Source organism: Psittacula echo (assembly GCF_963264785.1).
Source record: "Psittacula echo genome assembly, chromosome: 2".
In the NCBI taxonomy this organism is placed as follows: domain Eukaryota; kingdom Metazoa; phylum Chordata; class Aves; order Psittaciformes; family Psittacidae; genus Psittacula; species Psittacula echo.
In genome coordinates, this window is record NC_137737.1 from 124,153,034 (window position 1) to 124,166,163 (window position 13,130).

A 13,130-nucleotide genomic window follows, 5' to 3' on the forward strand; every position below is an offset into this window, starting at 1 on the left:
ATAATTATCACTGCTGAAAGCATTTAAGTCTGTTCTATCTTTGAGGGGAGTTGTTTTGTTTTTACTTCAGGTGAGCACTACAGAAAACCTGCCCTAATAAGCAAGGGAATCCTGAAGGAAATCCTATGGCATGATGCAAAGAAGGGAGGCCAAATTTAGAAAAGCGAAACATGGACCAAGTGGCTAGATAGTCAGATGCCCAAAGGTCAAATCTGATACGTATCATGGGATGTAGAACATATGTCTCCAGAGTGACTTGGGTTTATCAAAGCAAATAGTGTTGGAACCTCCATCTCCCATCCTTCTGCCATTAAACTGAAATTCCTGCATCGTTTCCTATGGTCAGAGTTAAGAGAGGGAGGCAGGGAGAATTCCATGCCCTGTTTGGGAAGTCTAAAAGTATGTGTCTCAGGGATACTTTGGCAGTTCAAGCAGGCATCCCTCCAAGCCTGATGGCTGGTCAGACGAGTATAACATTAACCTTAGAACTCACCTCTCAGAAAAACCTCATGTCATTAGTCACTAAGCTCTTAATTCAGGGTTATTGGCAAGAAGATAACCAACCATTACACTAAACTGGGCTTTTTTCCTGTCTGATGCTATATGTAGATGTGTATAGCACCAGGGATATGAAAAGGCTGCCTATACCCTTTCCCTGACAGTGCCTCAGCTCACAAGTCTCCACATGCACCCTTACGTGTTTTGTAGGTCAGATGAACCTAGCTTTGCCTCAAACCGCACTGTTTTCATGCCCATTTAAACTCTAATAAAGCAAACTGTTGTCCAAGTGGATGGCCAGTGAGAGAAATGGGACAATAATGAAGTAAATAAGTTTGAAATATGTTCAGATGTCTGTGCAAACTTGCCTCTTCAAAGATGACTGTCACCTTGGTGGATTCAGCCTGCAGGTGCATACAGCTCCTTGTCTTCAGCAGTCCTCTCCTGGAATAATCAAATAACTCCACAGGGGAAACATCAGTAAGTCTCTGTGACAGGCTCAGACAGGACTAAGGATAGTAAAAGCTTTTGTCAGCCCTCAAGCATTCTCTGGTCACTCAGTCTTATCCTCAGAAAGGAAGTTGTGTGTAAGCTTTGTGGTACCTGGACTGTTCTTGGTAACTGAGGCTGTGTTGCAAAATACTCTGAAAGCCAAAGTTCCTCACAAAACTGACCTATACGATTTTTTTTTCTCCAAGGATAGCATTTGCCCTCTGTCCTTACCCCAGTTGGTTTGTGTCTAGGCTCTGGCACTGGGTGTGCTAACCCTGGGTTTGAATGAAGGACTAACTGAGCTACCAGCACAATGCAGAGCAACACCAAGGCTGCTTTAAGCAATTTTGGATGTGAGAGCTCAGCAGCTGGACCTCTCAGGAGTACAGCAGGGTCACTGCCTCACCTGCTTATACCTTCTGGCTTTTCTTTCTCTTCCCCTTGCGGCTGCAGTGAGGCAAAGTCCTTTGGTTTGCACCAGCAGAACCTCTGCCCACACAGTATCAACAACAGGATGGGACCCTAGCTGGCAGGATCCTCCTCTTCGGATTGAAAAGCAAGTTCAAAAGCCACTGCAATGGTTTGGCTCAAAAATATTGTAAGTGTCACAGCACTAATTGGAGGTAGGCACTGTTACAAGGAGCTTTATTCTTGGTCATGATTTCTGCTGTCATTAAAGGGTCCTGTCACTTTAAAATGAAGCAAGACCATATGGTATATGAAGCAAGCAACAAAGCAAGAAAGAAAGCATAAGTAAGCTAGCAAAAGAAAGAAAGAGAAAGAGGAAAAAAAGAAAAGGAGAGACAGAGAAAGATGGAAAGGAAGGAAGACAGGAAGGAAGGAAGACAGACAGGAAGACAAAGCAGGCAGGCAGAAGGAAGAAAAGGAAGGAAAGAAAGAAAAGGAAGAAAATGAAAGAAAACAAGGGAAGGAAAGCAATAAAGCCAGAATATCTGTACGGTATTTCAGTGAAGGCAAATAGAAATAATACCGAGAAGAAAAAATGTAATCTAAAAAAGGGAAAAGTTCTCCTGGCTTGTATTATGTGCAATTCCATGCACTGTAATAGTGAAACATGAGCTGATATCTCTGTTTCCATGAACATGCTAGGTTTTAGAGGGTGTTACTCTCAGAGCTTCTAAACTTCATGACATAAACAGCAAACCTAATTCAGAAAGAAGCACCTACCACACCAGATTACCATAACCAGGAGCACACACCTTTAAATCAAAAGTCAGTTGAGTTGGAAAAGGTTTAAGTTTTTTCAATAAATTATTTTTTATAATGACTATAAAAGTTATATAGTACACAAGGACTTGCTAGAGGTAGATACTTTACTGTACCTGAATTGCTAGGAATACTTCCTGAGGCATAAAGCTGACAATCAGACATCTGAGTGCATTTGAAAAACATCATCTACCAAAAGACTAAAGTATGAATTTGGCAAAGTAATCCAGGAAGGAAATTCTTTATTCTTGCTTGTTACTTATCATGGCAACTGAAGTTATGTAATGGGAAATGAACTTACACTTTAATTCAAAAATAGATGAAATATAGGAAGAGTTTGAGAACAAAATTATTTTTCACTGTTATATATATGGATTTTGACTCTTCCTGAACTGTATTTCAACACATTTTTATATTTTATGCCCATGATAAGTTATTAAACATATAAAATTGCCTTATTTATAGAGTATAACAGCATTGCTAGTGATAGTGCCCCCATTTTTCAAGGTAGCAACTACTTAGATGTGTATAGATTCTAGGTGATCTTTTAATTACAAGGGGAAGAAAGGAAGTGCTAGAAATAAAAGAGGTTTGTCATTCTACAAAGAAGGGGACAAAAGGAGTGATGATTCTATATTAGCAAAATTACTGAATTGCAATTCTTATGAAAAATAAAGTACAATCAGAAAGAACAAGTTGTGGTTAGATTGGTGAGAGAAGGTCATAAGGAATGTTGAGGGGGAGAAAACTAAGGATGTGAAACTGCACAAATTCCTATAATATGCAGCATGGGGAGGAAAGGGAATTAACTAATGAACTTATTCAAACTACTGACAATTATTTTCAAGTGTTCCTGGAGAATTAGTGATCTCTAAGACATCTGAAAAGAAAGAGGAGCATGTTACTGGTCTTTAAAAGTGACTGGGGAAGAGGAAGAGAAAGAATGAACCTGTCATCTACCATCTGGTAAGCCTAAATTCAGTCTGCAGTAATATAGTGGAAAAAATATTAAAAGGTAAAAATCCTAAGCACTTAGGGGAGAATGGATCCACAACCAATAAACAGCATGGATTTATAAGGAATGGAAGAAAGGCACACACAAGCACTTTTTTTCTTCCTATAATTGCAAAGTGGCAACTGAAGGGAATACAGTAGGTGTAATATACGTGCCTACTAACATATAGATTTGGATGTATGAGCTTCAGTAAATTAAATAGGATCTAGCAGTGTGACCACAAAAAAAAAAAAAACCCCAATGTAATTTTTGGGCTTCTAACACAGAGGCATTGTGTCATGTTCCCGGGAAGTGATAGATGTCTCTCTCAGTATACAGTACTGATGAGATAGCACCTCGACTACTGCTTTCAGATTTAAGTACATTCAGTACCAATAAAGATGAACTGGAAGGAGTTCAAGAAGCTTGGAAGGGAAAAGAAAGACCTATAGAAACTGTTTGGTGATTAAATGTTAACTGAAAATAGATATCTACAGCCTGGCCAAACAAAGGTGGAAAAAGTAAGATCAGTGACATATTCCTCACAGTGGAAAGTTTCCAATATAAACAAAATAGGGTCAGCTGGACAGGGAGTAAGTGTTCCTTGTACATGGCCAGAGCTCTGGCCTCTCCTCTGATGAGACCCACACAGACATTTGCTGGGGGTGTTTGAAAGGAGCAGAGGGAGTAAGGACTTACTCTGAGAGCTGGAAACAAGAGGGGAGCATTTAGGCAGAACTGCATGAGGCAGAATTCAGGCTGAAATAGATAAACAAGCATAACAGGTAGCTGTGACAATCCAGGGAATGGTTTGCTATGGGGAGCTACACCAGTAACCCTGTTTTGGCCAAAGCAGAAGTGCACACACATGCATGAGGAGGGGAATGGCTTGGAGGACCTGGAGAGAAAGGAAGGAGAGATAAGAACGAGAAGGAGAAAGAAGAGAAGGAGAAGGAAAGGTGAAGAGGAAGAAGGAGAGGGAGAAAAAGATGGAGAAGAAGAGGCAGAGGGAGAGGGAGAGGGAAAGGGAGAAGAAAAGGGAGGAGCAGAAGGAGGGAAAGATTGAGAGAGGAAAGAAAAAAAGGAAGAAAGAAATACATACTAATAATAACCCTAAACCTTCCAAAGCTAAAACAGAGCACACTGGATTGTGGTAGGATCTTCCAGTCTTTCCACAAAACTGATTGTAATGCCTCAGCGGATTTGTCACTGCATATACACCCAGTGTTGTCCCTGAAAATGAGACACCAGTAGGATTTTCCAGCCATAATCTATTTCAAGTACATATATTTCCTGGTGTGCATCTATGTAAATGAATATACAATACCTGCTGAGAGCCTTTTGACTCCTCCTGTCCAAGCACAGCCCTCAGCCCATAGACTTCAGCTTCAACAGGGAGACCCGAGGAATGATTATTTAGCTCCCTGTGCCAACACACTTTGCAGGGTTATTTTAAGTTTCCATGGTTTGCTTGTGGGGTTTTTTTATGGTGTTTTGTGTTTGGGTTTGGAGTATTTTTCTCATGTAATTTTCTGTCTCCAGCCCCACGCCGGTCCTTCCATCCATCGCGGGCATAAACTCCGCTTCCTACGAGGTGGGCCATGCATTTCTCCCGCTGACCAGGAGATGGTGCTGTGGATTTTGAATCTGGAGCGCACCGACCAGGGCCGGGGCTGGGGGGCCGGTAGGTCGCGATAGAGCCCGAAGAAGACTTACTGGCCACCCTGCGGGTCTCAGCAGAGACCCTCAGATGCCTTTGATCCCATTGGAGCTCTTCAGACTTTCCTGGCCATCTCCAGCGGTTCCCTCCCCAGGGCAGGGCCGGGATACCAAGTAGCATCCCTCACCCCAAGGTGCTTCAACTCTGCTAAGGTATCGGGTCAAGTCCATCAGCATAATTTTTCTCCTCCTGAAGGACCTGGGATGGAGCTGGGAGGATGTTTTCCTCCGTTTCGCAGCCTCTCGCCACACAAATACTCCCAAGCTCGACTGCACCCTCCAGGTCCCACCACCTTGTCCCATCCCCCATCCCTCGGTGAGCAGGATGCTGCGCCAGACGTCCTGGGGGCTGAGAGCATAGCCTTTTTCTCCACCCCCCCGTGGCCCCTTTTCCTCCTTTACACGCGTCCCTGAGACCCGAGTGGGCTGCCGGGTCCCGGTCTGCTGCTGGAAACACTTCCCACTCTGGGAATTCACTGGCCTCTGGGCAGGCACCTCTGGGGAGGTTTGCACTAGGAGCGAATGCAACGAGGGTGTCGTCTTCTTTCTTTTCACTGTCTTTTCTTCACCCTGAACTTAAAGAAAGTTTGTCTAAGAGTGAAGATCGCACAGAACCAGCTGCGGCGGACGAAAATCGCTCTCTAGCAGTTAGCACTGGAAGAGCCGAGGGATGGCTGGGGATGTCCCCGCTGCCCTCGAAGCTCGACTCCCGGCCCTGCTCCCCCGGGCTCGGCGTGCCGAAAGCGGAGGTGCTTGGGGCAGAGCCGCTGGAAAGGGACCTGGAACTTGGGTGATCCCAAGCCCTGAGCCTGCTGCAGCTGCGTGCACGCCGTTCTCTGCCCCGAGCAGGCAGGGAGAGGCTGCCTTCGGCTGCCTAAAATCTGCCTCACCAGCATTCAGCTGCTGGACGCCTTTAGGGAAAATCTGGAGAGCGTCTTTCCTCCAGGAGGCTTTTCACGAAACTGGAAACCCAGCCCTGCGGAGAGAGAAGGGGGGTTTAACTTCTCCTCCGGGTAGGGAGCAGAACAAAGTGACTCTCGAGCAGATTTTGAGAAAGACACCGTGGAAAATCAGCAGTCGCTCTGCTGCCCGCTCTCATGTGTATTCCGGGACCCTCCCGCCTCCCCGCAGCCCCGCAGGGACGGCCGGTGCCCGGAGGACCCCGGTGATGCTTCAGGATGGCCAGATCAGCCCTCTCTGCAGCCCGGGTCCGAGCTGCTCCGTGCCCGAAATAATGCCCAAGTGGAGCGGAACCGGTGTCGGAGGGCTGCGGTACAATTAAGCCAGATAACGAGACGCTGGGCAGATGTGTTTTCATTGCGCTGTAAGATAAACGCAGTGTTAAATGCCTGACAACTTCCCAGAAGCAATCAGCAAAAGTTTACGAGTGCATAAACCTCAAAGACCATTCCTCGGTATTTTTATAAGCCCCGCATTTAAAGCTTCTATAAATTCTTCTGCCTGCTTCCAAACTAAAGTTCCCGTAGACTATTAAACAGCCACTTCTTCGGGAGGGGGAAGAGACAGACCATAACAGGCAGGTCCAGGAGAGATGAGATGGTCTCTCTTTTTGTCTCCTTGTGCCCTCCACTTTCTTCTCCCTACCTCCCCCCCTCCAAGATAAAGTTTGGGAGAAAGTTGGCATCATTATAGCACGGCAAGTCACAGGTGAAAGCATCGGCAAGAGGACTGGGATACATCAAGAACAGGGGACAGACCCAGAAAGAAAGGGAAAGGAAAGGATGGAGAAAAGTAAAAGCAAAAGAGAGGTGGATGAAAGGACGGGCAGAAGCGGGGACAAGCACGTAGCCATTTCCTCAGGCAGATCAGCATCAGGCAGGCTGACGGGTGGACGGGGACGAGCAGAAAGCTTATACGGAAAGAGACAAATTTCAGACTCAGGGTGCAACCCTGAGCGAAGGCAGCCGAGGCCAAGGGGAGACCTGGAGATCGCAGCAGTGTCCCCGTCAGCCCGCCCCGACGGCGCGGCCCGGCAGCTCCCGCCGCCCCTCGGGGCAACGGCCCCGTCGCCTGCGGAGCGGGAGGGCACGCAGTCCCCAGAGGTGCAGGGGAAAAGAGAGGAGGTAGCACTAGTGAACCCACAGATCAACTGAAGAGATCGAGCCAGGGAACGACGTCTTCCAAAAAATAAGTTGCGAGGAATTAAATGTTCCTCCTAACCATCATATTGTGCCAACAGTATCTCTTATCCCTGCGTGACCACATGAGTTTTACAAGTTTGGTATTGAACACAAAATATTTTTTTTTAATAAACTATTGAGATTATAAAATCCTTTGTTTATGATCTCAAGGAAAAATGAAAATGCTAATTGGAAAACAATAAACCGAAAATGCCTTAGGATTAATAATGATAGAGGTTAAGGGTGGCATCCCTTGGAAAGGGGGAGGGGAGCTAGGCGCTCGGTGCCTGTGCGCTTGGACGGCGACCAGGGACAAGCGCAGCAGCCAAACGGGGCTGGGAGGGAGGAGAACGGGGGAAGAGGACGGGGGGGAGACCCCCTCCCTTCTCTTCGGAGGTCTCGGCTTGTGTGTTCGACTCTCATCCGGAGACACGAGGTGAGGAAGGTCTGTATTGTAGTCATGTCCTCGCTAGATGAAATCTCAGTCAATTACTATGAAATCTGCAGCTTGGCTTCTTTTCATTCTTTCCAGGTGAAAATTCAAACGTTTGCTGTTGTCGCCTGGTCCTTTCTTTCCTGAAACAAGGCACCCAACTGTTCTGATATTACCATTCAAAAACAGGTTCTGTGGCAAACCTCATTTGTGAATCTATTACAGAGATTAATAGATTATTTCTCCTTTTTCAACTAATTCTCAGTGGGGAAATTTAACCATATGGTAAGGAGAGAATTAGAATTTCATCACATTAGAGCAAAATGTAATGAAAAGAGTCCAACACCTGGGGCCAACTCTGAAAGACACAATTAAAAGGTTTTTAATGAAACCAGAGAAACTAAAAAATTTCATAGCCTTCAGTAATTCTGCCACATAAGAATGATTTACTGGAAGTGTTGGGAAATATTGTTTTTACTGATGTCACAAGGATGAAAACCTGCCACTAAATACCCTGAGCGCTAACAGTAGAGCGAGAGCGAGCTTCTCGCCTCCAGCAGTAGAGGAGCAGCGGGACAAAATTCAGACCAGCCTGGGGTTGCCACCTCAGGTTCTGAGAGAGCGCAGAAGAGCCTGTTCCCGGTAAAAAGAAGGGAGAAGCCCTGGGAGGAGAGCAGGGTATCTCCCCGACACCGGTGGCAGCATCCCGGCTTTGGGGAGCGGAGCGGGGAGGGACGGAGCTGCAAAGAGTTGGTCAGTCACAGTAAATAAATAATAATAAAAAAGTTTGGTGGGGTTTGCCCTTTCTCACCCCGCGCTCCCTCCTCCCCAGATAGGTTCATTTGCAAAGTAACTGATGGGGCTTTATATTTTTTATAGGGACACGGGGGATCATCACTCTAAAGCGGCAATCTGCTGCTTGGAAAGGGCTCAGGGAGGGAGGAGGAGGAGGGGAACCTCCCTGTAATTTGGTCTCCGCTTGCTGGAGAGAGGGGGAGGGGGTCTGGGGGCCATCCGGCTCTCAGGGAAGGGAGCTGGACTTTGGCGGGGGACAGGAGCGGAGACGGCTGCTGGGGTCGCTCCGCTCCTTGTAGTTATTATTTTAGGGTCTTTTTCCCAGGCGATGCTTTTCGGGAAGACCGATGGGGGTTGGAGGGGGGCTCTAAATTAATGTAAATGCAGGGGTGGGTGGGCTGGAGTGGGGGGAGAGGGTGTCACTCCTGACTCCACGGCTAAGTTAGCAGAAGTCTGCTGGCAGCACTCTGAAGGGGAGTGTTGAAGCGGGCTTTTCTGCAGTGCAAGGCTGTAATTTGCTGAAGGAGGCAAAGAACATCCTTCGATCTAAGTAGGGCTTTTAGTGTGCTCATTGATGAGTGAAAGTCGCCACACATGTCAAGCTAAAGGCAGTTGTTGGGTTACTAACAGGACACAACGTCTTGCAAACATATGCGTTAAGCTGTGTATACAGATGGCAGGGAGAATAATGGAGCAGGCGCCTCTTATAAAGCTCTAGCTGCTGCCTGTCTTCAGACCTGGGAAAAGCAACTATTCAGACTCAGGGCCAGATAGCGCCTGGGATTGTTTGTTACCGTTTTAATCCTATTAATTAAAACGTTAACCTGATTGGGTAGAAAGCTCTGTCCCAACAGGCGAGTCTTCTTCATAATAACCTACTCTCAGAGATAATGATGTAAAAGACTCCCCCGTCTGCGGCGGCTGCTGGTTGATGGGTCCGGAAATCTCTTGAAGGTGAATCCAAGCAAGATAAACGGTGGAAGCGGCTCCACTGGCAGCGCACAATGCCCCAGCGCGGCGCTTGCTGAGGGCGAGCAGGAGCCGGAGCTGCAGCCGGAGCCACAGCCCGAGCCAGAGGCACAGCTACAGCCGCCGCCAGAGCCGGAACCGCCAGAGCCGCAGCCCGAACCGGAGCAGGGGCAGCCTCGGCGCCAGGCACAGCGCAGCCCAGGCGGGAGCCGGGAAGCAATTTTTGCCAGCGGGACGCCGGGGAGCCGCCCGCCGCGGCGCGGAGCCTTGGAGGAGCGGGCCGGGAGCTGAGGGGGGCGGAGGAGGCGGAGGCGAGCGGGGCGCCGATGGAGCGGGCACTGGGGCTGCCCGCAGAAGAGGACCTCTTCCACAAGAGCCTCGCTGCCTCGGCCAAGCGCATGGAGTCCGCTTTCCGCTCGCCCCCGGGGCTCGACCTCTCTCACCCCCGCGACCGCCAGCCCTCGCCGCTCGCCTGCTACGAAGCGGCGGAGCCCGAGGCGCTGCTGCAACCCGGCGTCGGCGGCGACCCGCTGGCGCTGCCGCCGGGCTCCGTCTGCGTCAAGTACGGCGAGAGCGCCAGCCGCAGCTCGGTGGCCGAGAGCAGTGGCGGCGAGCAGAGTCCCGACGACGACAGCGACGGCCGCTGCGAGCTGGTGCTGCGCGGCGCCGGGGGGGACCCGCGCGTCGCCTCGCCGGCGGCGGGCGGTGGCGGCGGGGGGGGCGGGGGGCTGAAGGCGGCCGAGGGCGGCTGCTCCAACAGCCACGGGCACGGCGGCAGCAAGAAGTCCAAGGAGCAGAAGGCGCTGCGCCTCAACATCAACGCGCGAGAGCGGCGGCGGATGCACGACCTGAACGACGCTCTGGACGAGCTGAGGGCGGTCATCCCCTACGCGCACAGCCCCTCGGTGCGGAAGCTCTCCAAGATCGCCACGCTCCTCCTGGCCAAGAACTACATCCTGATGCAGGCGCAGGCCCTGGAGGAGATGCGGCGCCTGGTGGCTTATCTCAACCAGGGCCAAGCCATCTCGGCCGCCTCCCTGCCCAGCTCCGCCGCGGCGGCTGCGGCGGCGGCGGCAGCGCTGCACCCCGCCCTCGGCGCCTACGAGCAGGCAGCCGGGTACCCCTTCAGCGCCGGGCTGCCCCCCGCTACCTCCTGCCCGGAGAAATGTGCCATTTTCAACAGCGTCTCCTCCAGCCTCTGCAAACAGTGCACGGAGAAGCCTTAAGGGCCGCTGCCGTTGCCGCCCCCCGCCGCCGCCGCGGTCCCGGGGAGCGGCGACAGCCGGTGTCTCGGCCCCGGTCCCGGGCTGGAGGTCGGGGGGGCTGCCGAGGGACTGACCGCTGCTCTGTCCCCGCCGCCCTCCGCCTGGCCTCGCTTCGCCTGGCTCTTCTCTTTCGGTCTTGCCGGAACGGGATGGCGCCGGGAGCCAGCTTGCTTGTGGCTGTGGAGCGGGGGGCCGGGGGTGCCCCGGCCTGGGGGGCGCGGGGGATGGGGTGTTCGCTCCGTCCGAGTGCCCGCTGCACGGTCGGACAAAAGAGAGGTCGGGAAGAAGCTTCAGGCTGTGCTGGGAGCCGGGGTAGCACCGGGGAGAGGGCTGGAAAGTATCCCTCACCCTGGTCTGGCGGCCCCTGGGAGGGGAAGGAGCAGCGGCGGCCCGGGCGCGGAGTTGGATGGGACAAATCAGAGAGGGCACTTGAACATAGATTTTTTTTTTTAATTATTATTATTATTAGCAGTATTATTATTATTCTAAGCCAGGAAACAAACAAACTTGAAATGTAAACTTATTTAAGCGACTCGCAGAAACAAAGACCATTGCTATGGAAGACTTTGTATTTTTTATCGTCTCTGAACTTTGATCCTGTGAAAATGCGCAAAGTTTGGTGAGAGTGATTAAAAAAAAAATTAAGAGAGTTAAAAAAAAAAAAAAAAGATCAAACGCCTACTCCGTGTGGCTGAAAGTATCGCATTTTTTAAAGAAATATTTATGTGCACCTTGTTTCTTTCCACTTTGCAATGATGTATAAACAAGACATGCTATTTATTTGTTATTGTTTAAATGACCCTTCCACGCCAACAATATTTATCATGTGTTAAGGTCACGGGTCTTATGTGCAGTTACTTTAAATGCTTCTGAAATTCTGTTTATGGATTAACTTAAACTGTGTGCCAAGTGTTTAAACGTTTATTTGCCAACAACGTATAACCAGAAATGTTGATGTATCCGAGCTGCTTAGGCTTATGAAAGGTCATCTGGATTTTAAGTTGCATCATTCCTGTATTTAAATTGAGCTTTAATAAATTGCTTCAGTCCAAAAATTACAGGAAAAGTGTATTCTTAATTGCTCAAACAACTAATTTTGAGAGAGTATTCTTTGCATTAGAACATGTAATAGCTATTTACTTTTACAAGGCATCAGAGCAATAGCTGCTACAAGAACACTTGCCAAGCCAATGTTTTCCCAGGCGCTGTGTTTTCAAAGGTATAATTTAAACCGCTTTTAATGTGTATGTAAATTATTCTGACTGTGGATGATTATTTAAGTTGAAATACTTTAAAATACTTTAGACTGATTTACAGAACGCGTGGAATTCTTCTCTTTTATTTCTGGGGGCAGGGGGGGTGGGTTTTGGGGGAAGAAAAATGAGAGATGAAAAGCAAGAAGTAGCTGTTCACCCAAAGTGAGCCTTCAGTTTGAGTTTGCTTGGCTGGGTGGCTGTCTCTCTGCTATTTGTAAATCAAGATTATTTTTTTTTTTTATTTTTTTTTTTTATTTTGCTTTTCCCTTTTCAAAAACGAGTCCTGCTATTTTCCACTACTTGCAGATAATACAAATTCGGACTGTCAGGTTGGATGGCAAAATAGGAGCCATGATGGATCTGTTGGCAGGTCACGGATGTGTAAAGAGTGATATATATTAAATAGGTCAGATTATGACAGCTATGTATGATCGTTTGTATGTGTATCTATGTCGGAAAGAATCTTTATTAAAATATTTTGAACAAACGCTTTTGTTGTGTTGTGCTTTGCTAAGCGTGTGTCTCCAGATTTAAGGAGGTGGGTAGGGGGGTGGGGGGATAATTTCCTTTACCCTGCCCTGAGGGCGCCACGGTACCCTCTCGGAACCCCACTCTAGCTCAAGGTCTCCCAAAGAGGGGAGGGGGAAAAGGTCTTCTCTGTGATGCGTTTCTACCGTGGTGCTGGGTGTGATCCGGGGTGAGTTACCGGACTCCCCGCCCCCGTCTTCTCCCTACCCTCAAGTTTTGGAGCCACCCGTCCCCTCGTGTCGCCGCCGACCTGCCCCAGATCCGAGGTCAGAGAAGAGGACAGCTCACCAGAGATGCCAGCCCTGAGCTGGGCCCGGCCCGGGTGTCGCTGTCCCGCCGGGTCCCCCCTCCCCTCGGGAGTCCCAGGTCGGCGGCGGGGGTCCACGGAGCCGCCTCCCCTAACGGCAGCACCAGAAGCGGAGGAAGGGGATAAATCTTTTCCGCTCCACTTCTCATCAAAAAAGATTAATCAGAACCTGTAACTTTTCAGGAAACGTAACTGTAAAGTGCCACGGAGCTGTGGGAAGGCAGCCCAGAGAGGGTGGGCAGATCAGCCTCCAGGCGCAAGGAGAAGCGTCTTTCAGCATTTACTAGACAAAGGCTGTGTGCGTCTAATTATGATTATTAAAACAATTTCCATGACGATGTCTAATATTATGTTAATTTGAAAACAACTGTGTATGAAAACTGTCGACTATAATACCTAAATTCATTTAATGAAACACATCGTTAAGGCAATTAAACCTCCTGGATGTGATTAAGGAACATAATTACGACACTGTTCTGCGCCATAATTGGGTGTCTTTAATCAAG

General features: G+C 49.0%; 1 protein-coding gene across 1 annotated transcript; it reads left to right on the forward strand.

Moving 5' to 3' along the window:
- Positions 1-9,594: 9,594 nt before the first annotated feature.
- On the forward strand, positions 9,595-10,494 carry BHLHE22 (basic helix-loop-helix family member e22; the record flags this gene model as incomplete). The annotated part of the gene is made up of 1 exon (XM_080610537.1): positions 9,595-10,494. One exon carries the CDS (start codon positions 9,595-9,597, stop codon positions 10,492-10,494), a length of 900 nt encoding a protein of 299 aa, XP_080466663.1.
- Between the last annotated feature and the right edge of the window lie 2,636 nt (positions 10,495-13,130).